This window comes from Lissotriton helveticus, chromosome 7 (genome assembly GCF_964261635.1).
Source record: "Lissotriton helveticus chromosome 7, aLisHel1.1, whole genome shotgun sequence".
Taxonomy (NCBI): Eukaryota; Metazoa; Chordata; class Amphibia; order Caudata; family Salamandridae; genus Lissotriton; species Lissotriton helveticus.
In genome coordinates, this window is record NC_136068.1 from 1,469,012,480 (window position 1) to 1,469,038,292 (window position 25,813).

At 43.4% G+C, this 25,813-nt stretch overlaps 1 protein-coding gene across 2 annotated transcripts in view; it reads right to left on the reverse strand.

Annotated features, from left to right (window-relative positions):
- Positions 1-25,813, reverse strand: part of LOC144770376 (scavenger receptor cysteine-rich domain-containing group B protein-like) — a 417,105-nt gene that overhangs the window by 229,184 nt on the left and 162,108 nt on the right. For both annotated transcript variants that reach the window (XM_078654845.1, XM_078654846.1), the window contains one exon: positions 22,387-22,488. In XM_078654845.1, coding sequence (XP_078510971.1) covers positions 22,387-22,488 — 102 coding nt within the window. The remainder of the gene's footprint in view (positions 1-22,386; positions 22,489-25,813) is intronic.

Below are 25,813 nucleotides of genomic sequence, written 5' to 3' on the forward strand. Positions count from 1 at the left end.
TGGTGCTGAAATCACCATCTTCCCAGCTTTTAGGCACAAGTAGACTTTTATCAGAAAACCGAAAATCTGTTCACAGTTTTGGATTTTTTCTGGAATATAGCCTATTTGTGCTGTTTTTGTGCTTTTAACTTTCTTCCAGTTAATGGTAAAAATGGGTATGGAAGCAATGATGGATCCTGGAAAGCTATACATTTCTGAAATGTAGACTACAATTTCGATTTATGAAGAGGTCGTTTGTGCAGATCCTTCAAAGTTTTTGTATAGAAACTAACAGTTGAAAATAGAACAAATTGAAACTGAGTTACAAAATACAGCCATTTGTGCCAACTTTTTCACCTGTAACATCTACTAAGTATGTTAGATGTTTGAAAGCAATACACTGTTACATCCGCTGGGCCATTTCGGTTGTGGGTATATACAGGACTTGCAGGTTCACAAAGAACGAGGAACCCAGAGTCAATAACTGAGCAGCGTCTTGCAATGGCTTTTTTATTGTGTACTGGGTATATAGCAATTCATTTGGGAAAATATAAACAGGGAAAAATTGGTATGAAAGTCACCTATGTATTTCTGAAATGGCAATCAAATATAGAGTTTAGAAACAGTAGCTATTTGCACATCTCCGAAAATGTGGGTACCCATACCAGCATGTGAACTAAAGGTCCTTTTTCAAAGTGACTTCTTTTTTACATATTGTCTTACATTTGGAAGGAAGGCAGAAATGCATTGAAAGTCAATAGGTAATAACAGTTGCTCTACGATTTTGTGTTCCCCTAAGTCTCCCAATAAAAATGGTACCCCACATGTGTGGGTAGGTGTAGGTCCCACGACACGAAACGGCCCAAAATGCAACGTGGACACACCACACGATTTCACAGTGAAAACGGACCCTTTTTTTGCAAAGTGCCTTGCTGTAGATTTTGAACCCTAGCTCTGCCGGCACCTAGGGAAAAATAGCAAACCTTTAGATTTTTTAAATCTAGACACCCAGGGAAATCCAGGATGGGGGGACTTGTCTGGCTCTCACCAGGCTCTGTTACCCAGAATCCCTTGCAAACCTCAAACATTTTTAAAATAAAAAACAAATTTTCCTCACATTTCTGTGGAGAAAAGTTCTGGAATCTGCATGGATCAACACAATTCCACCCACCCCCCATTCACCAAAGTCTTCCAAGAATAATGGCTCCTCACTTGTCTGTGTAGGAATAGTGCACGCAAAAGGAAACGGTCCAAACGCAACGTGGACACACCACATTTTCACAGTGAAAACTGAACCTTTTTTTGCAAAGTGCCTAGCGGTAGATTTTGAACCCCAGCTCTGCCATCACCTAGGGAAACCTAGCAAACCTATACATAAATATACACCCAGGGGAATCCATGATGGGGTGACTTGTCTGGCTCTCACTAGGATCTGTTACCCAGAATCCCTTGCAAACCTCAGACTTTGTGAAAAAAAACATTTTCCTCACATTTCTGTAATCTGCATGGATCCACAACATTCCAGCCACCCCTCATTCCCCAAAGTCTTCAGAGAACATTTTTGCCTCACTTGTGTGGGTAGGTCTAGTGCCCGCAACAGGAAACGGCCCAAAATGCAATGTGAACACACCACATTTTCACAGTGAAAATTGACCCTATTTTTAAAAAGTGCCTTGCTGTAGATTTTGATACCTAGCTCTCCCGGCACCTAGGGAAACCTAGCAAACCTATACATTTTCCAAAACTAGACACCCAGGGAAATAAGGGATGGGGTGACTTGTCTAGATCTTCCCAGGTTCTGTTACCCAAAATCCCTTGCAAACCTCAAACTTCGTAAAACAAAAAGCATTTTCCTCATATTTCTGTGGTGGAAAGTTCTGGAATCTGCGTAGATCCACAAAATTGCATCCACCCCGCATTCCCCAAAGTCTTCCGAGAAAAATGGTACCACACGTGTGTGGGTAGGCTTAGTGCGTGTGACAGAAATGGCCCAAAACACATGGTGGACACAGCCCATTTTCACAGAAAATGTAACCCTTTTTTGCAAAGTGCCTAGCTGTAGATTTTGAACCCTAGCTCTGCTGGCACCCAGGGAAACCTAACAAACCTAGATATTTTTGAAAACTAGACTTCCAAGGAAATCCAGGATGGGGTGACTTGTCTGGCTCTCAACAGGTTCTGTTACCCAGAATCCCTTGCAAACCTCAAGCTTTCTTAAAAAACACACATTTTCCTCATATTTCTGTATTGGAATGTTCTGTAATCTGTGTGAATCCACATAATTCCACCCCCCGCCTTCCCCAAAGTCTTCAGAGAAAAATCGGGCCTCACTTGTGTGGGTAGACCCAGTCCCCATGACAGGAAACAGTACAAAACGCAACATGGACACACCACATTTTTACAGTGAAAACTGACCATTTTTTTGCAAAGTGCTTAGCTGTGGATTTTGAGCCGAGCTCTGCCATGCTGACAACCTAGCAAACCTGTACATTCTTGCAAATTAGACACCCAGGGAAATCCTGGATGGGGTGACTTGTATGGCTCTCACCAGGTTTTCTTACCCAGAATCGCTTGCAAACCTCAAACTTTGTCCAAAAAAACACATTTTCCTGACATTTCAGTGATGGAAAGTTCTGGAATCTGCAAAGGACCACAAACTTCCATGCACCCCGCATTCTACAAAGTCGCCCGATAAAAATGATACCTCACTTGTGTGGGTGGGTGAAGTACACGCGACATGCAAGGGCCCAAAACGTATTGTGGAGACATCAAAATTGCCTATCACAAAATGACCTGGTTTTGCAAGGGGGGCACCTGGGTTTTTGGCCCCGGGCTCAGCAGCCATCTAGGGAAACCTACCAAACCCACACATTTCTCAAAACTAGACACCCAGGGGAGTCCAGTGACATATGACTTACGTGGATCCCCCAACGATTCCCTACCCAGAATCCGCTGCAAACCTCAAATTTAGCTGAAACAAGTCACATTTACCGAATTTTTCTGTATGGGAAAGTTGCGCGATCACTGGGCTGACACCAATTTCCTACCACCTAGGGTTCCCCCAGGTCTTCTGATAAAAGTGGTATCTCACATGTGTGGGTAGACATAGAGGCAGCAACTGAAAATGGCCCAAATCGTACTGTGGAGTCCTCAAAATTTTGATTTTCAATTTTTTCCAAGAGACTTTGGAGAATGCAGGGTGGGTGGAATTTTGTGGATCCATGCAGATTCAAGAACTTTCCATCACAGAAATGTGAGGAAATGCTTTTTTTTACAGAGTTTGAGATAAGCAAGGGATTCGGGGTTCCCCTGGGTGTCTAGTTTTCAAAAATATATAGTTTTGCTAGGTTTCCCCAGGTGCCGGCAGAGCTAGGACTCAAAATCTACAGCTAGGCACTTTGCAAAAAAAGGGTCAGTTTTTACTGTAAAAATGTGGTGTGTCCACGTTGCGGTTTGGGACGCTTCCTGCAGGGGGCACTAGGCCACCCACACAAGTGAGGTACCATTGTTCCCAGAAGACTTTGGGAAATGCTTGTTGGGTTGAATTTTGTGGATCCACGCAGATCCATTAACTTTCCATCACAGAAATGTGAGGAAAATGTTTTTTTTTAACTAAGTTTGAGGTTTGCAGGGGATTCTGGGTAACAGAACCTAGTAGGAGCCACACAGGACATCCCATCCTGGATTCCCCTTTGTGTCTAGTTTTCAAAAATATACAGGTTTGCTATGTTTCCATAGGAGCAGGCTCAGCTAGGACCCAAAATCCACAGGTAGGCACATTCTGAAAAAAGGTCAGTGCCTAGTGGGCTGCCCTGGGGAGGAGGGAAATCGGGGGCTATTGCCTCGATATGCCCCTGAGAGTAGGGCAGAAAGACAGTGGCTATTCTTTTAGGGGGTGGGGGTATTGAGATGCCCAATCCAGGCAGCCCCCCACCACTATGTATAAAAAAGCCAGCATAATCGCTGCTTCATAGTAGGCTCTGCCCCCCCCCCCCCCACCCCCCGGGGAGCAGAGCAGAGGCTACTCCCCCATATGCCTCCTGGGAGGGACAGAAAAACTGTGACTTTTTTTGGGGGGGGCGGGGGGGGTTGGGACACACCGAACTTTGGAGAAAGAAAATCACTGGTGGCTAGTGGGATTTCTGCCCTCGGGGGGGGCAGATAAGTTACTATTGCCCCATCTGCCTCCCTAGGGTGGGCAGAAACAGTGTAGCATTTTCTTTTTGGGGGGGGTAGATGCATTGACATGCCCATTCTGGGCAGCCCCCAACCCTACCTATGTAAAAAAAAGAATCCCTGGCGCTTAGTGGGCTTTTTTCCCCCACCCCGGCGCAGATTGGGGGATATTGCCCTATCTGCCCCCCAGGGGGGGCAGAAAGACTGGAATTTTGTGGGGGGGGAGGGGTGGGGGCATTGGCATTCCCATCTTGGGTAGCCCCCACCCCTAATTCAAATTGCCCAAAACATCCCTGGTTTCTAGTGGGCTTTCTGCTCCCCAGGGGGGCAGAAAGACTGTAATTTTTGTGAAGTGGGGGAATTGGCATACTCGTTTTGGGAAGCCCCCACCCCCAATTTAAATGGCCCAAAAAAATCCCTGGTTTCTAGGATGCTTTCTGCCCCCCCTGGGGGAGCAGATTGGGGGCTACTGCCCCGGGGGGGGGCAGAAAGACTGTGTGGGGGGAGGGGGGAGGGCATTAGCATATCCATCTTGGGCAGCTCCCACCCCTACTTTCTACGGGGGAGAAACCCTGGTGTCTAGTTGGGGCAGTAAGACTGTCATTTTTGCAGGGGTGGGGGCATTGGCTTGCCTGTGTTGGGCAGTCCTCACCCCTAATTTATATGTCCCTAACAAATCCCTGGTTTCTAGTGGGGATACTGTACCCCTCTGCCCCCAGGGGTGGCAGAAAGACTGTCATTTTTGGGCAGCCCCCACCACTAATTTAAATGGCCAAAAAATACCTGGTTTCTAGTGGGCTTTCAGCCCCTCCAGTGGGCCAGAAAGACTGAATTCACCCTCATTGTTATGGGGGAGCAAAGGCCTTTGCCCAAGAGGGCGCTCCCCCCTCCCTGGTGCCTGATGGTTGGATCCCTGCTTGGGGATCGCCCTCCTGGGACAATCCCCAAGCAGGGATCCACTAAGGAGGAGTAGCATTGGAAAGGGGAGATTATTCTCCCCTTTCCAACGATACCTCTGCTGACATTCTACGTGCTCAGGGGACTGAGATAGCCCCCTGGGTAAGTAGAAAGCAGAACTGAAATGAGCCTCTTGGCTCATTTCAGTTTTGCTTTCACTGAAAGTACGTCAGTGCGACGTGCGCGCTGATCGTCATTTCAGGGAAACAAAGCAGACAGCCTTGGGAGCTGGGGAAGCTCTTTCCCAACTCATGAGGCTGTTGGGGGATAAAGGGAATCCCTTTGGTGCCAGCACCATATGGATTCCCTGTGCCATGTGCAAGGACGGCCAGGGCCTGTCCAACGCACCGAAGGCGTTAAAGTCAAATGGCACTAATTGTTTTGTTTGTAAATATTATGTTTCCCTTGATGTCGTTTCTTGATGCCAATTCTGAGAGATGTAAATATTAGGCATTGGAAAGAAGCCATGGTCTAAATACATTTGTTACCCTCTTTGTATATCTGTTGGGCTGTGGTGAATTTTCTATTACGTGTCATCCAATTGCGAAAATAGTTGAACTGACTTTTATGTTTTTTAGTTGTATATATTGTTTTTAGGATTGCAAATGACCTTGTTTTCATTGTTATGACTTGCACTTTTATGGTTGATACATCCACCCAGAATAAAGTACGACTTGACTAGTTCTGTGGAAAACTCCCCATTAGAGTCTAAACAAATGGGCTATGCTACAATGTGAGACTCCAAATCAACACAAGAAAACTATTTTTATAACAAGTTCAGCATTGTTTCTTTCATGCGGAAAGACATTGGGGCATATTTACTAGCAAACTGTTGGAGATTGGTATTAAGCGAAGAAGGCTAACTCCACGCTCTGACATTTTCCAAGCGCAGGGATACACCATATATAAGAATATGGTGCACCCCTGCCTTGATCTGGTGCTAAATGTAGCTGCCGAGCGCCAACGCAGGAACTCTTGCTTCATTGTGTAAGGGTGCCTGTGTTGTAGGGAAATATTATTTATGTGCAGGAAGGTGTCCCTTCCTGCACATAAACAATCAGTAATGGTGTTTTGTAACTTCTGTCTGTGCAGCAGAATGCAGCACACATAGAAATTGCAAATCATAATTTTTGTAATGATTGGTTATGTGCAGGAAGGGACACCTTCCTGCACATAAACAATCAATGGTGTTTTGCTGTTTCTATGGGTGCTGCATAATGCATAATGCAGCACACATGGAAACAGCAACAACGAGGAGAAATAAAGCATTTCTCCCCCTAGGTTTGCCCTGGCCTTAATTTTGGCGCTGCCCCATATTTACGCCACCCTTGTAAATATGGAGCAGTATAAAAATCAATAGTAATTGAGGCAGAACTCACACCACAACACCCATTGCCCACCCTTTTAACGCTAAGTGTAGCGTTAAAGGGGGCCTTATTCACAAGGCGGCATTAGGCCAGAAAAAGTAACATCCTGTGGCGATATGGGCTTGTAAATATGCCCCTTTGTTCTTTTTAAGTCCGTTAGCTTGGTCCTGCTAATTTACCTTCAGTCTCGTTGGGCTGAGGGTAACATTTGCAACCAGCTGACCACTGAGGTAATTGGAGGGCCTGTTTGTGATATCTCCAGAGTGACAACTCACCATATTCCCAGATATCTTGGCCGGGTCTGCTAGGATTTTTTACTGACAGCTCTTTTACAGACATTGCAGAACCACTTTTGGTGAAAATGTTTATTGCCAATTGGTGTGTCATGTATTGACGGCTTGGTGAGCCGAATGCCTTTTTCAATATCAAATCCCCCAAATCAGGGCATGTTTTTTAATCAATAATCAATGTCCCTGACACCCTATTAGCATTCTTCCAGCATGTTGGGTCATTCAGGATTGTTTTTATACCTGCCTGAGCTGCTAAGCTCTTCATGGCAGTCCCATTGATTTAATGCACATACTGTAGTCCTGACTGACCTTGGATTACTACTGTGCAGCTGTATGGTTTATTATATCCAATCTCAGCAGATACAAACATTGTTTGCTCTCACTAATTCTATTGAAGATGATCCAACTACAATTGAGGGCTGGCTTGCTTCTACACTGCATACTCATCCCGGTCAGACTTATGCGCAATTACAGGTCTAACCTGGGCAAACCATATTCATCTAATAATTAGCAGGAGCCAAAGACAAAATGTAAAAAAAAAAGTGGAGTTTAATCCGAGAGGATTCTATGCACCTGCATTGAAAGTAAAATATGGAACACTAATTAGAGAGTACAAGCAACTCATAAGATGCACACAACAGTATTATTCAAACAGAATTAGTGATTCACCTAATTCGATCCAGGCTGCTTGGTCAATTCCTAGAGCTGTAACCTCATCTCTAGCTGATACTCTACAACAAATACCTACACAGGCTTTCTGTAATAATTAAGCAAATTGTTTTCATGATAAAATATCCACTATATTCACTTTGCTCTGTCCCATGTACCCTCTGGGACTCATTTATGGCATTTGGCGTAGGCCAGATCAGCAAGTCACCTTGCTGTGCTTCCCTATGCCAAAGTGAAGGGGCCGAAATGCACTGCATTTGAGCAATACGATTTCAAAAACTTTATTCGACAGCAGTCATAAAAGCAGTTTTACAGTCTACTCTATACAATAAATACTACAGGCGAATTAAAAACATTCATCTTTTAAAAACTCATTAAACATAATGCTGTCATTTAAAGGATTGACTACATAAAATCATACAATCAGGCACATCAATATTTTCATTAAACAGTATCTAGCTGTTGTAAAGTGCGGGTGCTTATAGTCCATGACCAGCCTAGGAATTTTGCAACAGCAATCGCCAAAAGGGGGGTACAGTCCGATTCCAATATTCTTAACGCCTCTGCACACCTACGTGTTCCTATGTTTTGGCAGACTGGTTTTATCCATTTGCGTCGAGGATTAACATATAAGGGACAAACATACAGTATATGGGCTGTATTCTCTATCGAATCTTTGCAATAGGGACATTTATCATCCTAGTTTGTCGTCCAATTACGGGTGAACGCCTTAATAGGTAGCGTCCCGATTCTAAACTGAAAATACAGTTTTCTATCAAGTGGTTTTTCGATGATGTCCCAGTAAGGCTCACAGGATGGTACAGATTTGATGTTTAAATAACGTCCTGTTAAGTTCGTATTAGAGCCTATACATTGAGTGGACATCCATACCATTTCCCAATACATGTTTTTTAGTGTGTCCTTTGAAGGAAAACTTTCAAAATTAGATGAATTCCACAAATGGACTAATTCCAGCTTACTAAGCAGCCCTTTTATTTCTTTTAGCCACAAAATCGAATGAAATCGATCTGCCCTTATGATGTCCCTTAAGGCAGTTGAAAAATGCACAAGTTTAGGGGTGGTCATAAGGCGTCTCCAGTATAGTAACGGGCGTAGTCGTGCCAAGTCCTTGATGTTTTTCCTACCTAGATCATACGCCAATGCAACGGTAGGGGTACTTTGGGGGACCCCAGTCAGACGGCGAAAAAAACTATTTTCCGCCAATGTTAATTGCTTCAGATTGGAGAAACCCCAAAGTTCCGATCCGTATAAGGAGGCACTGATCACTTTCATATTGTAGATTTCGAGGGCAGGGGTAATAGGCTTAGTCAGTGAGGCCTTATATTTGTGAGCAACTACGCCTGCCAGTTGGTTAAACTTTAAAACAGCCGTATCATGGTTTTTCCAGCTCAGGTTACATTAGAGGTTTATTCCCAAATACGTGAATGCCTCGACCTGTTCTAGGGGGATACCGTTAAAGTTTATTAAGCCCCTGAAGGTGTTCCGCTGATTTAAGCACATGAACTTGGTTTTGGATGTATTTATCTCAAGTCCATGTGCTTTGCAGAACTCTCCAAAGGCATATACTACCTTCTGGAGCCCACTAGGTGTACGGGACACTATGAGTGTGTCGTCCGCAAACATGAGAACAGGCACACGCGCTCCAGTCAGAATTGATGCATCGGTGGGGGAACGGCTTAGATGATTTGCAATACCATTGATATAGATGGAAAATAGTGTCGGCGCCAAGACACACCCCTGCCGAACCCCTCGTTCAACTGGGAATGAGTCGGTCACCTCACCTTGAGCACCCCACCTGATTCTAGCATAGTTGCTCTCATGTAAACGGACGAGAAGAGTCAATAGTTCCGGGGCCATCCCAGCTTCAGCAAGTACCTCCCAGAGCTTGGAACGAGGAACTAGATCGAAAGCTGATTTTAGATCTACAAATACAGCATAGAGAGTTCCCTTAGTAAGCAACACGTTCCTCCAATAAAGGGCTATAAAGAAAAAGACCTGATCTACTGAGCTTGTGCGAGGGCGACACCCAGCTTGATAAAGAGGTAAAATATCATTTTCATCAATCCAGGTTTGTAATTTATTTTGTATCAGACGGCCTATTATTTTTTGAGCACAGTCTATAAGACGTATAGGTCTGTAATTGCTGGGTAGTGATTTATTTCCCTTTTTATAGACTGTGATAATTTCTGCTCCCTTCCAAGAGGTCGGTATAGTAGCACCTCTGGCCACAGAATTTGCTAACCACTCAAAGTACTGGCACCAAGTTGGCCGGTCACTTAAGAATACGTCCGCTGGTATGGCATCCATTCCTGGGGCACGACCCCCTGTCACACAATCCAGCGCTACGCTAACGTCTTTTATAGTGAATAGCTTGCGTTGATAGAAAACTGTGGGAGGTAAAGAGTTTTCCCCTTCAGTTGGCACGCACGCATATTGTGGCCTAAAAAATTCAACCCATTGATTTTGGGCTACATTATTTTGTGGGGGTTGGGCCACCCCTCCTCTATCCCATTTAACTAGAGCCCAAAATTGGCTCTGATTCTTTGCATCACAGGCTGATTTCAAATCACGCCAGTGGGCCTCGTCCCAGTTTTTCCTAGCTTCTTTTTGAACTTTCCTGTAGGTGTCCCTGGCTTTTCTCACCCCTGAGGTATTCCCATTTTTAAGTTCTATACTAAGTTTCTGGCGGGCTTCTCTACAGGTCTTGTCATACCATCCTAATTTGGGCATTTTATTCTGGAGGTTTCCTAATTTCTTCTCATTTATAAAGAACCCCTGTAGCTTGGTAAAAAAAGTCGTGTGGGTCTCAAGCATAATTTCGGGGAAGTTTAGCTTGTTAACGTGCGGGTTAATCTTAGCCACTTCTTCTAACACAACATTTTTGAGCTCCTCTAATCTCTCTACATTCTCAATTAATCGAACCCATTTAATGTGGCACTGGTTATTCGAGCTTACAATATCTAGGGTAGTTTTGCCTTCCCCTTGGATCGGTTTTCTTGATCCTGCATTTGCCTCAAGGCCCATGCAAAGAGGGTTGTGGTCACTCTCCAATCGAGTTTCAACTTCCATATCAGTCAACCTGTGCCATAATCTGACATCCACTAGGATGTAGTCTATTCGACTGGAGAATCTACCGTTATCAAATGTATTGTTTCCCTGTCGATCAGAAGGGGTTCGTCCTTTTTTTGCTCTAAGTCCTCTAGCTAAACATAAGGCCTTCAATTGGATAGCCAGCGCTGTCCATTTGGTAATTGCGGGAAGTTCTAACTGTGGAATACCCCACTTGCTATCCTCTTCTTCGGTTAAGGTTTGATCTTCTAGGCCAAGCGGTTCAAAAGTAGTATTAACATCGCCCCCAACAATGAAGAGCAGATGATTTGGGAGAGCTTCGAGCTCATAATCCAGAGCTGAAATAACTTCTGATATCTTACCACCTGCTACTCCCTTGGCATAGATATTAAATATGACCATCCCATGACCATTTGCCCAGGAAAGAGTAATTGACAATATATCGTCATTTGGCGAACTCCTTTGTTGGATACTGCAACATAAATGTTGGCGAACCCAAATTATTAGGCCCCCTGCCGGTCGACCCTTGGGGTTTTTATGGCTGGAATATGGAAATTAAGGTAACCTAAATTATATGTTCGGGTCACAGACCATGTTTCCTGGAATAGTAGGATGTCATACTGATCTATGAATCTACACCATTCAGGTGATGTCAGCTTGTTTGAGATCCCAGCTATATTCCAGGAAAGAAAAGACAACCCTGTCTCTACCGTTCCCTCTACCACTACACCTAGGGGGACATGGGGTAGAAAAGAGCCTTGTGAATCATCCCCCAACCCTACATCTAAATCATTGTTAATGCTATGGTGGGGTGTGAATTCAAGCACAGGTGCAACTATGTCAGGAGCGTGGCATAGTTCTACCTTTGAGGGGTCTGGCTGTATCTCCATGTATCTATTCTTGTTTCTACTACTTCGAGTAAATACTTCCTCTACCCTTTTCCCCAGAGACGAGGGAATGGCGTGTCTCAAACAACGGTCCTTCTCTGTGGGGGTGTCTACATTTTTTAACTCCGCTAGTTCATTAGACACAACTCTGTCCGGCAATTTGAGTCAATCACACTCATTCAGGTTTGACAGTACCCCATAACGATTTTCGAGATTAATTTCCCATTCACTAAGTTGGGGGACCCTACCCCACTTGTGTGACACCGGGTTCCATTTAGTCTTTAAAATGCTCGGATTCCCTATTTTACTATGGTGATAAAAGAAATCCAGAGTTAACGGAATAATGTCTGTACTCCTACGTTGTGGAGGAAAATGTTCCTCAGAACCTCAGGAAGAACTTCTGGGTTTAGGAAATGCAAGACTACACAGTCACCTTTGAATTTTTTAACACCATTCCCTATCCATTCCACCCTTCTTGCCATGGTGATTTCCTCAGCTAGTTGCTGTTTGCCCCAAGGGGATATCACCATGTTGTTGGATAGCCAGTGAAAAGCTTTACTTATCAAGGAAGTAGTAGATTCCAGTTGGCCCGACTTTAGGGAGGGTACATTGGCCAGGACCAAAACTAAGGGAGAAGCCTCTACAATTTATTGAACCGGGCCTTTCTCAATACCTGTACTCAAGGATTTGGGTGGGAGAGCTTCAATGTTGATTCCCTGATTGATATTAGATACACAATGATGGGGCGTTTGCAAAATTGGGACCGTTTTTTCCCTGCCCTCTATCCCAGCTTCTGGTGCATTATCTATGGGATCGGGTCTACTTGAGGCTGGGGTTGGTATATTGCCCACCTTTTCCTCTATCCGATTTATAGTGCCCCCTAGCCTGTCTACCACTGTTGTTAGATGATCAATTTTAGCTAACAATGGTTTAACAATACTTCTAATCTTGGAATCGATCATGTTCACAAGTGCTTTAATTTGATCATCCTCCAATGACACCTTCCTACCTAGCTCCCCTATTGTCTCTTTTGTAGATATTGTTTTAGGAGGAGAGACAATCCTTTTCCTGCTAGAGCGTAACCTGCCTCGTTTATTCAGGCCCTTCCTACATGCTCTTACTGCTCTAGTTGCTGGGACAGACATAGGTGAGAGGGAAGGGGATTTTTCTGGGGTCGTGTTAGGTTGGTCTAGGGACTCGTTGACCAAATTAATAGCAGTTGGAATAGTTTGGTCAAAGTTATCTTCCTGAGTAAAAACATTATCAGGGAAGTCGCTACAATGTACCTGTATCGGGACTTCAACCGTATTTGGTTCTAGTAAAGAGTTCTGTGTGGGGAATAAGGGAGTAGAGCTCAAGCCCAATGATACCCTTCTTGAGCTATTTATTTTACTAACTACTTGTACTAGGTAGTTGTCAATAGTATTAGAGGCTGAGGAAGACTTCTGCTTAGACATTTTGCACTCAGAAGAATGGTATCACAGTTGCACAGGAAGCTCAGATAAACAATAATTGGCAAATAACAAAGGAACCCAACATAACCAATACTCAGGGGTGTTAATAACGATTGGTCCCACAATCAATGCTCCACGGGGTGGCCACAAAAACAACAAAACAATAGACCAGGCCCAGTCCAGTCACGGTCAGTCTCGGACTGTCTCAGACTGTCCGCCCTTTGTCCGGGGTTCGTCCCGAGCTGCGTCCCGCACTCGCGTCCCGCTAACGTGCTGTGGGACCGCCTAAAATACGGAAAAATGAGTTCAAAGGGAGGAGACACAGGAAGAGGCGGCAGGTGTGCGGGGTGTAGAGAACGCACAGCCTGGTGGGCCTCGCAGTCCCGGTCTCGAGCTGTCCGTCAAACTTCCTATCCCCGGTCAGCGGCAAACAAAGCGGTACAAAAGGGGGTGGTGATGGACGGAGCATCTGAACCAATCAAACACTTGCACCCAGTCAAAAGATCTGGGTTTAATCCATCACCGTTCTTTAGCCCACTCTGCCACCCCAGTTCAGACATGGCCATGTGGAAATCAGTCTGACCCTGTGCCTCATGGGAACAGTCCAGCCCAAACTGCCAAGCCAAGCCTTCCCTGGACCAGAAAGAATTCCTATATCTAGGACATAATATTGAGAAAGGAGCAAGAAAAGTGTCTAAAGAGAGAATATCTTCCATGTTGCAAATGACCCACCCAAAAATGCAGAGAAGTCAGGATGTTCCTGGAAATGGTGGATTCCCAACTTTTCCCTTGTGAACAAACCTCTACAGATCTAAAGATGTGTCAGATCTGCTACCATGAGACAATTATTGTGAGAAAGCCTTCCTCAAGTTGTGAAAAAGTCACAACTTTGTCTGAGAGGTAAGGGTGCTCCCTATCAATTTTAACTTAAAACCATGGAATCTCCAAACGTCCCGTCTCCTATGTTTGAGAGATAAAGACTGGACTGAGAGACAAATCCAACATGAGTACACTAACATTCGCATTCCGCTCATCTTCAAACATTAATGGCTATTCCAGTTGATCCTCCAATGCCATGGGGGGAGTGACGGAAAGATATTTGAGAGCAAATGAAATGATGATGTTTTTCTCTGTTCATTTCTGAGAGAGGATTTAGAAAACACCTGATTAAAAGTTCGCCGGACACCTTACACCACACCTCATTTGATACCATTAGTCTGTTCAAAATAATCATCTCTCATTGTCAATAAAAGTTTTGCAAATGCTCCGTGCATAACTTATCCATCCTATTCTGTTCGTATTGATATCTTCGCTCTCTTTATCCAAAGGCATGTTCCTCTTCCGGACATTCTTTATCAAAATACCTTCCCAGATGACTTCACCAAATCAGGTAATTCTATTTAGTTTAAACATTTGAATAGCGTTTTTTTTACTGATATTAGACACTGATTTCATTGATTTCTGTTAACGTTGACATAAATCAATCATATATTTAGATTTGTGTATAATTGGTGCAAGAATACATGTATTACTATCGTTTTTTCTGGTGATCATTTGTGAAGGCTGTGAGGCTCTTTCCCATGCTTGTATTTGTAACCTTCAGTCTCTCTGGAATGCGTTCTGCATGTTTGTGTGACAGAGGCACTCAGGACCGGCTTTAGTGCTGGGGAGGCCCAGTGCGACAATAATTTTTGGCGCCCCCACCCTCCATTCTCACACTACCACTGGGCAAAAGTGCCCCTCATTTCTCCAATCATAAATTTTTGCTAAACACAACACAACCATCATAAGGTCAGCACTCCCTCCACAGGGCAGTGCCCAGTGCAGTCGCACTGGTTGGAATGCCCTAAAGCCGGCCCTGGAGGCATGCATGGCTAAACCATGCATGCCTCTACTACACAGCCCCAACAAAGAATGCGTCTTTAACGTATTCCTTTACCATGCATGCCTTTTCAACGCAATTCGATATTAACAGTATGACTGGTAAAGGGATGTGTGGTAAAGATCACACCCCAACCTCCTTCCCTGAGAACTAAAAACTCCCCTGAACCCTAAACACTACGCTTACCCCCCTTAATCCTAAATATTAACCAACCCCCACAAGCCCTAAACACTACCCTGAACACCCCAGCCCTAAAAACTAACTAGTCCTCCATGAGCCCTAAAAACTATGCCCAACACTTAAAAACTACTCCACCCACTAAAACCCGGCCCTAGCCCCAATTACCTCACTGCGTCCTCTCCTTATCCTTCCTGTTATTGGGCTTGGCCATCCCACCATCAGGACAGCGCACTGCCTTATCCACGTTTATATATATGCTTGGCTAAGACATGCGTGGTTGAACTTTCGGGGTTAATGCATGTGTGGCTCTGCTCGAGTTCCCGATCTGGTTAAATGTCTTGCAAACCTGAGCTAGTTCCTGGCCGAGGTGACAGAATAGTGATACCACTGCTCATTGCACCCCATTCATCCTTGTTGTTAAGTTTGTTTGAATTGTGCAAACAGCCCCACTCACAGTGTTTCGCGGAGGCTGCCAGGGCCCTGGTGTTACTATTGCTTTGTGTGATCCATGACTGTCAATATACTTTGTGATGGAATTGTTGCTAAATACTACCCGGAACACCACAGAAGTGAAGCATGTAAAAAGGTGGGGCTATAGGCTTCAAACAAGGACATCAGAGTGTTTCAAAACCGGACGGTTGGGGGGCCTGTGATTAGTGCCCGAGGAAGATGACTGCCGGTTTCTGACACTCCCGGGGACGCTGAAGGGATTTTGGTCTCGACGGGTGGGGAAACTGGTACACACTAGCGGAAAATTTCAGCTTCATTGTCGGAAGCGCTGCGAAAGTGAATTATGTTGTTCTGAACTCCGGCAATGGAATAGAAAAGAAGGTATTTGTCATTTTACCTCCAGAGCGCCTCTCACACGGACCTTGCTGCCATTTTGTCCGCTCCACTTTTTGACAGGATGATTGATATGCCCTTGAACTGAAGTAGAAGGAATTAAAAGATGCTTTGGAGCTCTCTTTCTCCTCCTATGTTCATATTTTTGAAGAAATTAAGCATTTTCTGCACTGCACTGGATGCCATTTTGTTCTTTATATTCCATGAAGGCATTTTTTTTGCGCATACTTCTATAAAGAAATATTGAAGTTTGCTGAGAGCTTAAACTTTTGGAAATAACCTGCAATGTTATAATTCATTTCTCTATTTCAAGGCTCTGAAAGTTTTTCCTCAGGTGCTTACAAGCTCCTTTGCTCTCATCTTGATTATATCTCATCCATTTTAATTGTGGGACATTGCTAACCATACTGGTTTTGCTATTGTACCGGCCTAATTGAAATTTCACATTCAGATGAGATTGTTAGAATGAATCGTTTGTGATATGTTGCTTTGATTATTGCTAATGTATTTCTTCTATTTTCACCGTGTGCCATGATATAAATACTTACAGTGTTTACATCCTGTGAGGTTCTTTGTTCTTACTTTTCTATCCTGCTTTAGCTGAATGGGCAAAATACTCAAAGCTGCTTCACTTTCATCATCTCAGGAAGGTAATTATTTAACCCTTGCTAAGTCTTGATCAGACTGTGATACCATGGATGACTCGTCGAGCACTTCACCTAAAAGCATCACAGCTACTAATATTACAACCTCCTCTGGCACAAACAAAACACCAAGTAAACGTCTCAAAAAGGATCCTCCTTCTCCTAACAAACAAACATCTTCGGTCACTTTGGACTTATTACTCGAAGAGATTAGAGCTCTCCGTCCATTTGTTGAGGAGACAAACTCTCAAATACAAACTCTAACTGAAAGATGGTCAAGCTTGGAAGACAGAGTCACTACAGTAGAACAGTCCCTTGAATCACTATCTTCTGCCAGTAGCAAGACAGATGCTCTTCACGCTCATGTGTTATCTCTACAGAAACAAGTCGAAAACTTGGAAAATAGAAATAGACGGAATAACCTCCTGTATTTATGGATTATCAGAAAACTCGGAGGGCTCTGATCCTATTCATTTTATCAAGTCATTTTCACCTAAAGTACTTAATCTGCCTCCAGACACCCAGCTAAACATCCAAAGAGCTCATCGTTTGGATCCTGCTGCTGCATCGTCTTCTGCCAGTATGAAAAAAACAAGAAAATGTATCTAGTATTTCCTAGAGTACACTGACTTACTTAATGTTTTATCAGCAGCTAGAGCAGCTAACCGTGTTTTTTGGGCAGGGAATGCTCTGTTTTTCTCTCAGGACTATTCAAAACTCACTGCTGGCCGAAGAAGAGACTTTTTAGTGATGAGACCTTAACTTCGATCCAGTGGAGCTCGCTATGTTCTTTTTCACCCATGCCTCTTTAAAGTAACCTTCAATAACAAGACTACCACATATGAAGATCCTCTAAAATTGAAAAGCTTTCTCAACTTCAGTCTCACAGATTCTCTGAATACATCTGCATCTTCCACGTTGACTAACAAATAGATGATGCTGTTATGTTGGTCTGTTCATGTTGCTGTTGTCCTTTTAGGATTGAATATTTATTTTGTATTGAGTTTCTTCATAATTATTGTTGATGTTCTATTTGTTTCTGTTTGATTGTACTCAATGCTCCCATTTGCTTATTATCTTCTTTCTCTTATTACAGGTTCTGCTCCTTAGATGTATTTCCCCATATGTTGTAAGGTCGTTGTTTCTCGTCCCTTCCCTCTCCTGCTTGACGTCTGGAGTCGTCACTCTTCCATGTGGGCCCACCTTCCCCCACCTTATATAGGTATTGGATTATTTGTGAGTATGTTCTTTATGTCTTCTCTATTGTGTTGATACTATTTCTTTCTCTTTTCCTTTTTCTTTCTCTTTTTTCCTCTTCTCTTTTTCTTCATTCTACTAGTTCTTTCCTAAACTGTAATGTTAGTCCTTAATATTTCCTTCAAATAATTTCTTCAATTTATTCATTCTCCTTTTTTCCTCTCTCTTTTCTCTTTCTCCATTTTATCAAGTTTCAAATTTTGTACGTCATTACTGGCATCTTATTTATACATGACTGGAATTAACATTATGTTTGTTTCATCTCACTATACATTTCTCTTCCGCTGACATATGGCTTTTAAAATCATTACATGCAATGTTAAAGGTTTGAATTCCCCTATTAAAAGACAAAGGATTTTATCTTATTTATCTAAATTGAATGCTAAAATCGTTTTGCTGCAAGAAACGTATTTTACTGAGTCTGAATCTTTTAAGCTCAAAAAGAATTGGGTTGGTGAACTCTTTCTTTCCCCAGGAGATGGCAAACGTAATGGTGTTATCACTTTAGTTCACAAATCATTACCGACTTCCCTTGTTGCCCCAGAAAGGGATGATGAAGGTAGATGGTTGTTTACTAAATTAGAGATTGACGGCGTTTTGCTCTCTCTGTTTAATGTTCACGCCCCAACTACTGGAGATGCCCACTTTTGGTCCCATCTACAACAACTGATTTCCCACAATTATTCTACTAATACTATTGTAGCTGGGGATTGTAACCAAGTTTTCAATCCTTTTTTAGATAGGAAATCTACAATAACCTTCGTCCCTTCCAAAGCACACAAAACCTTCACACAAGCCATTAAACACTCACATTTATTTGACGCTTGGAGAATATGCAACCCGTCTGTGCAGGAATTTACTTTCTACTCTGCACCTCATCAGACACAATCAAGAATTGATTATGTTTTTACATCATATAATATCTCTCAATTACTAATTTCTGCAGAAATAGGTCCCATCTTTATTTCCGATCACGCTCCTGTCTCCGTCTTGTTAGATTTACTGCCTCACTCATCATATCCCAGAAGATGGAGATTCAATAATAGTTTGCTTTTGGGTCCTCACTTTAACTCTTCCTTTATTTCTTTTTTTAATGAATATTTGCTCTTTACAATGATGACACTATGCTCTTTCACATAATCTGGAACGGTTTTAAGGCTTCTGCCCGTGATTTTATTATTCAATATCCTTCTAATAAGCGGAAATCTGCCCAAGCTTTAAATAAGGAACTCCTCTCGACGATAAGGAAATTAGAACATACTTATTACACTTCCAAATCAAAGCAATGCTTAACAGACCTCATTAAAGCTAAAATCCGATATAATGAAGACACGACCGGTGCTGCCTCTTTGTTTCTTTTAAAAAACAGTGCTAAATTTTATGGAGGACAAAACAAATCCGGTAAACTATTAGCCAATTATTTAAAGACTAAACAAAACAAATTAAATATTGAATCCATAATGTCGGACAACAACATTTCCAAGCACAAAGACGCTGATATTTTGCAAGAATTTGTTACATTTAATGAGCAACTTTATACTCGTGAAATGTACCCCTCTGAAGATGATCTTTCTCTATATCTTTCTTCAGTTCACAACAGTCCGAATCCTCTTCCACATTTCGATATCCTAGAAGCAGACCTGACTACGACCGATCTACTTACTGCTCTCAAATCCCTTAAAAAAGAGAAGGCACCAGATGGCTTCACTGTTGAATTCTTCTTACACTTTGCCCAAATAATCATTCCTAAGAGTCACTCTTTAATTTCCTCTTTTCTTTCTGCTGGTAATTCCGCTGAAACTTTCTTAGAAGCCTTAATTTGTCTTATCCCCAAAGAGGAGAAGGACCTACATTATTGTAAAAAGGATGTACCCATCTCCCTAGTCAACATAGATTACAAAATCGTTTTGAAATCATTAGCTCTCTGATTAGAATCCTTTTTGCCCCAACTCTTAGGTAAAGAACAATTGGATTTTGTCAAAGGTCCATCTATCAATGATAACACACGTTTCTTTTTATAGCATTTTTAAGTCGTCAAATCTTACAGAATCCCTCGCTGCCATAACTCTAGATGCAGAGGAGGCTTTTGATAGAGTTTACTGGGCCTTCATATTTCAGACTTAAAAATGGTTTGGCTTTGGCCTAAAAATCATCTCCTTGATCTCTTTATTATATTCCAACCCTAAGGCCGCCATCGTTGCTAATTGTCTGACATCTTATTTTACTTTATGTAAAGGTGTGAGACAAGGCTGTTCTTTGACTCATTTCCTTTTTAATTTAACCCTTGTACCTTTTTTGTCTAAAATTCGACAGAATCAATCTATCACGGGCTACTCCTCTAAATCTTTACAGATCAAATTAGCTGTAGACGATGTTCTTTTATTTCTCTCCCAACCACATACTTCCATGCCGACCTTTTTGAATGAAGTTAAATCATACTAATTAGTCTCAGGTTACAAGTAAAATAATGACAAATGTGAAATATTCCCCCTTTCAAAATATACTTTTCAAGAAGATTTTTCCTTGTCTAATTTTACTTGGCGTCCCCTTCATATAAAATATCTTGGTATTTGGTTTACTTCTTTCCTTAAATCATCCATTCTACTTAATTTTAATAAATGTATTGAGAAAATTACTTCCCTTACGACCAAGTGGCACCCTCTGTATCTCTCAGGGTGGGGTCATCTTGACACCATTAAAATGATGTTGACACCTATTATTCTTTATCTTCTTTCTAATATACCAATGACTATTCTCACAAAAGGGTTTCATAAAATAAATTCCACTCTTATCTCTTTTCTATGGTTGAATAAAAAACCTAGAATGTCCTTATTAAAGTTGTCGCGTCCGAAATCTGAAGGGGGTGTTCGATTTCCTGATTTTTCTAAATACCACAAGGCATTTTTATTGAAACATCTATCCAGATGGTTGTCAACTTCATTGCCTGACCTTCCTCTTTGGGTATATTTAGAGAGTTCCTTCTTTTCCCCATTTTCTTTACAAGAATATCTAACTTTTACGAGGAAACCGCAAAACTTACACACACCTATTATTAAACATTCATGTAATAGCTTGAATAAACTTCTTCTTATTGAACCACATAATCTACATTCATTTCTGAACTCTTCCATATGGCATAATAAACTCATCTGCATCAAAGGAAAACCAGTTACTTGGAAAACCTGGAGAGATAATGGCATTCTATGGGTACATCAGTTATTTGAGAATAATTTTTTTCTTACTTTTTCCAAAACACGTTCCCTATATCACCTACCATTATCATTCTTACATACATTTTTAGCCTTACGCTCTGCCATACTAGAGTCTTATACACACTTTCACACCTTGCCTCTTACTCCATTAGATCACGCCTGGCTAAATATAATTTCCAGATCACGAAGGTCTCTTCCCTATACTCCTGTTTATTATCCCCGCTCTTAAAGAGATCCAAAACTAAGCCTGATTTTTCCTGAGAAACTGATTCAGGCATACAATGGCCCATATCCATTTGGAATAAGATTTGGATGAAAATTAGGAAATCTTCCAGGGCAGCCAGCACTACACAAACTCTATTTTTTATTTACAATAGATTATTATTAACTCCTGTTTCCTTACACAAAATGCATTCTGATAATCCTGACACTTGTTGCTCTTGTTCTTTCCCACAAGCTGATCTTCAACATCTACTTTTTTCATTGCCACAAGTTCTGCAGTTTTGGAAAGAAGTCTGGTTCCAAATCAATTCTATCTTTAAAACTAACGCCCCCCTGAAATTCACCAATATTATCCTAGGCAACCTTGCTAATTGTTGAAACAAACTGAAGTCACAAACGCAAATCATTGATCTACTAATTGCCACTGCTTTTCAGCAGATAACAAAGAATTGGAATGATTTTTCCAAACTTTCGTACTTAGCTTGGTGGCACTCCATCTGTCATAATCAGAGACTTGACACAACTTTTGTTTTTCCCATGTCCCTGAAGCCAAAACGATTACTTCGATGGTCCCCTGTTACGACGTTTTCAGACAAGTGTGCCAAAAGCTTCTTTGCTCCAATACCTTCCATTCAAGAAGTTGCTTTACCACCTTGATATGTTCAAATGTAACTGTTGTAAGGTTAATTCCTCTCTTCTTTCTTTACATCAATGCTCTCCCTTCTGTTCATCCTGCATGGATGGAGAATGCTGGATGATGTCATGGAATGTTGGTGTGTGGACTTGTGGAGAGTGTCAGTTGGAGATGTGAGGCTGAGCAGGAGGATGCTTCTGGTGGGGCTACTATTCCAGCTTAGACTAATACTTACCATCTTACTCCAATTTACCATCTATCTACTACCTGGAACTTAATACAATAAAGTACATCTTGGAACCTATCACCCTTTCTACAATTTGGAGTTCTTTACTTAGTACAGTAACCTTATTCTTTTTAGTATAACTTTGTTTTATTATACAGGTTTATTTATTTGTAATTATTATTCTCGTTGCCTACATCATAGATCTTTTCATATTATATATTCACATGCCTTGATGCCATTGTTAATATGTTAAATAACATTTTCTTTTGATGATATGTCACTTGTTATATGATGATACATTTTATTGCAGTTCCAATAACATTTCTTTTGAAACTTAAAAAACCTGACGGTTAACTTTCAGTCCCGATATTGTGGAGAAGACTACATTATTAGGGTCCCTGGTCCTGTTTCACTTACCCTGGTTTGGGATTTCGATTTGAAACTGCACCTTTTCCTGAGACTCTACCTTCTCTTGTGAGGCCTCTGCCCTGTTGGGTGCTTCCAGATGACTTGTTGGGCCTTCAATTGAAAAAAAACATAAGATCATTAGTAAACAGTGGATCACTTGAATGGACATCTGGCTTTCCTAAAAACCACGAAATGTCCCATCACAAAGGGGGGGGTTGAGGCAGAAGCATCTAAAGCGGATTGCCTGCTTCCAAATAATCACAGATAATTGAATCACAGGGGAGTCAATGCACTCTTATGAGCGGTATGTACACATTTGTATCCACCAACGTGAAACTCATGGTTTCCCAAAAATAATTTGTTAAAAGGACTCTTCGCCACTGTTGGTTCTAATAGTGGCACGCTACACCATTGAGGGCTCACCCACATACACTTGGGTATGTGGGTGGGCTCGATCTTGAAAGTATTCAAGGGAGCTGTTAGTGGTGTTTTTATTCAGGGCTCTTATATCTAAAATTGTCTCGGGGTAGCGAAACCGAAAAAGTCGGGTTTATTAAAGGCTTTTTAATAACACCCCTGGCAGATTGAAATACAAAGGTGATTTTCATGGACCTCATTGTGTACTCCAGCATCTCAGGTCTATGTAATGTTGGGGGCCCGGGGCCCTCATGCTGGAAAGGACTGACGCAGACACAGTGAGCTACATGGTACAACTGGCCCCGTGCACATGGGCTCGGACCCTTTTATTAAAGCTGTGTCACCTGACCGGTGACATCAGTGGTGGGTGGGTGATCAGTGTGCTGGCATACAAAACACTAGACCGCTGACTGTGACTCTGGGTCACTACATCCCTCCCAAACGTGGGGGAAAATGAAAACAAATGAAAGTCCAACCTGTGGGAGAAAAAGTGCAGTTCGTAAACCCCACGACAAAAGTTCAAACCTGTGGGAAAGAAAATGTACATACAATATAACACTGGACTCTATGATTTGAAGTGAGTCTCTTTGGTGGATTGCAGGTCGCAGATGGTGTAGTTGCTACATCCAGGACTCATGAGTCACTGTGGCATGGTTTGCCGTTATTCGGCGGGTCCTATCTTCTGTCTGCGCCGCCTGGACGTTGTTCTCGGTCTTGCCTTTGCTTGGCACCTTTGGTGACAGTTGGTCGTTAGAGAGAAAGGGTGACATGATCTGAGTATTGTTTGTCTTCTCGGTTCACCTCTTCAGTCCTGGTCCTTGGTGATGTCTCTGGGAAGGCTTCAAAGTATTTCTGGGCAGATTAAAGGAGGAGGTGCATACATCCCTCTCACTAGGATGCCCCTCTCGCCGGTATTCCTCTCTCACAAGATGTCCGGGAGGACCTCTTTGCCAGGTTTCCACTGGACTGGTGTTTTCGGTCATGTTGCTCCACCATAGCCTTCGGGCCGTGAGCGGGGCGCTCCACGATCTTCACCGTTGTGTCCTAGTTCCACCTGAAGGTTACGCTGTCGACTCTTTTCTTGCACATGAAGCTTTCCTCTCCGTAGGTCTTGCAGATGCACCGTTGTGGACCTGTCTCTCTTGTGAGACTTGCTGCCACCAGAGTCCCTTGAGGCCTTTGCTTCTTGGGCTGCCACGGGTTGGTGTGGAGTGGTCAGTTCCTCAGCCGGATGTGTGAGCACTCTCGCCATCCAATCTTCCGCTCAACCCCAAAGGTAGATTGTTGTCAACAGTCCAAACTTGCCCTCTTCTGCGATCGCCACCTGGATGGATGGCTCGTAGGTGGATATCTTCGACTGGTGCCGCCGGTGTTCATGCCAGGCCTTGTTCTCCGCTGTACTCCGGTGTTCTGGTGCATGTCACCATCTTCTTCTGATGGGTGTGTGAGTTGACTAGTCACACCTCTTCTCTTCTTGTGATCTTCTAGTGGCACCGTGGCACTCACTACCCTTCTTCTCCTCCATTCCTTTCACGACGTGGTCGGTCCCATTTCTTGTCTTCACTACCCAGGCCATCTCCGTGTGGCGTGCACTCCACACGTGTCTCCCTGGTTGCGTCCTACCCTAAGGACACGCCTTCTCTTCTTCCGATGACCAAAACCAGGCATCGCACCTTTCTTCCTGCCGCTCCTCCTTTACTTCGGGTCGGTGTTATCAGACCTCTTCTGGGTCCCGTCCATGGACCTCTTCTTGAACTTCACGTCGGTCTTCATGTCAGAATATTCAGTTACTTTAGCTTTGACCTTCTGGCATGTCTTCGCAGTCGTGACCTTCTGGCAGGTCATCTTCTCCTTTTCTTTCCGGGTGACCATCTGACTGGTCATCTTCTCCTTTTCTTTCCGGGCGACCATCTGACTGGACATCTTCTCCTTTTCTTTCGGGTGACCAACTGACTGGTCCGCGTCTTCTTTCCTTTTCGGGCGACCATCTGCCTGGTCAGCTTCTTCCTTTCTTTTCGGGTGACCATCTGACTGGTCCGCGTCTGGCGGTGACTTTCTGGCAAGTCATCTTCGCTGTGACCTACTGACAGGTCTCCGAGGACGCGATCCCCGCGTCTCTCCGTCATGGTGGCGTGGAGTTCCTTCACTCATTGCGCGTTCCTGCGCAGTGCTGTTCTGTGGCGTTGGCGTGTCGCTGTGCAGCGTCACTCTGGCGCTCCTGATCCCTGGCGCTCCTGGCACGTCCCGGCACAGTGCTGCGCTGTCCTGGCATGCGGGTGTGGAGTTATTGCACTCTTGGCGCGTCCCTCGCCCTTTGTGGTACGGTTCCGTGCTTCTGGCACGTTCCTGTGCCTTGTGGCATGTTCCTGCGTTGCTGGCGCGTTCCTGCGCTGTCTGGTGTGGCAGTGTTCTTGCGCTTGGTCGGTTTCTCTATGAGATATTGCGCAGTCACCTCATATGGGGTTCCTGAGTGTCCCTCGCTTGTTCAGTGGAGCTTTTGAACGCTTTCCTGCGCACTCCTCCAGTGTCCTGGGTGCAGTCCTTGCCACCTCCTCGTGCTCCTCTTTCCTTCGTGCACTGTTGTGCTTGTGTAGAGGTGCCTTAATTTTCTTGCTGTATGTCACAGCAGCCTGATACTGCCCCTGCCTGATTTCCCCTGAGTCTTTTAGTCCGTACCAGTTCTGTGTTAGTTGCTTTATTGTAGGGGCGCAGTTGCTCAAAATGGCCACTATGTGGCGCTGCGGGTTTCCTGATGCAATTTGCAGTAGTTTCCTTTGCTTTTGGAACCTCGCACGGTTCCGTGGTGTTTGCTGATTTCGCAGCCGTAGTTGGGGGCAGAGGGTGACTGAGCCGGGTGCTGCCTTCTTGGCACCCGATGGACATCGATGGAGGCCCTCCCGCCGGGCAGCAGCAGTGCCCTCTGTCACCCAGTAAGTCTTTTATCTTTAGTTTAGGCGGCGCGGGGGAGGGGGTGAGACACACAGGCTTTCTCAGTCTCGTGGAGTAAGTGAGGCAGAAA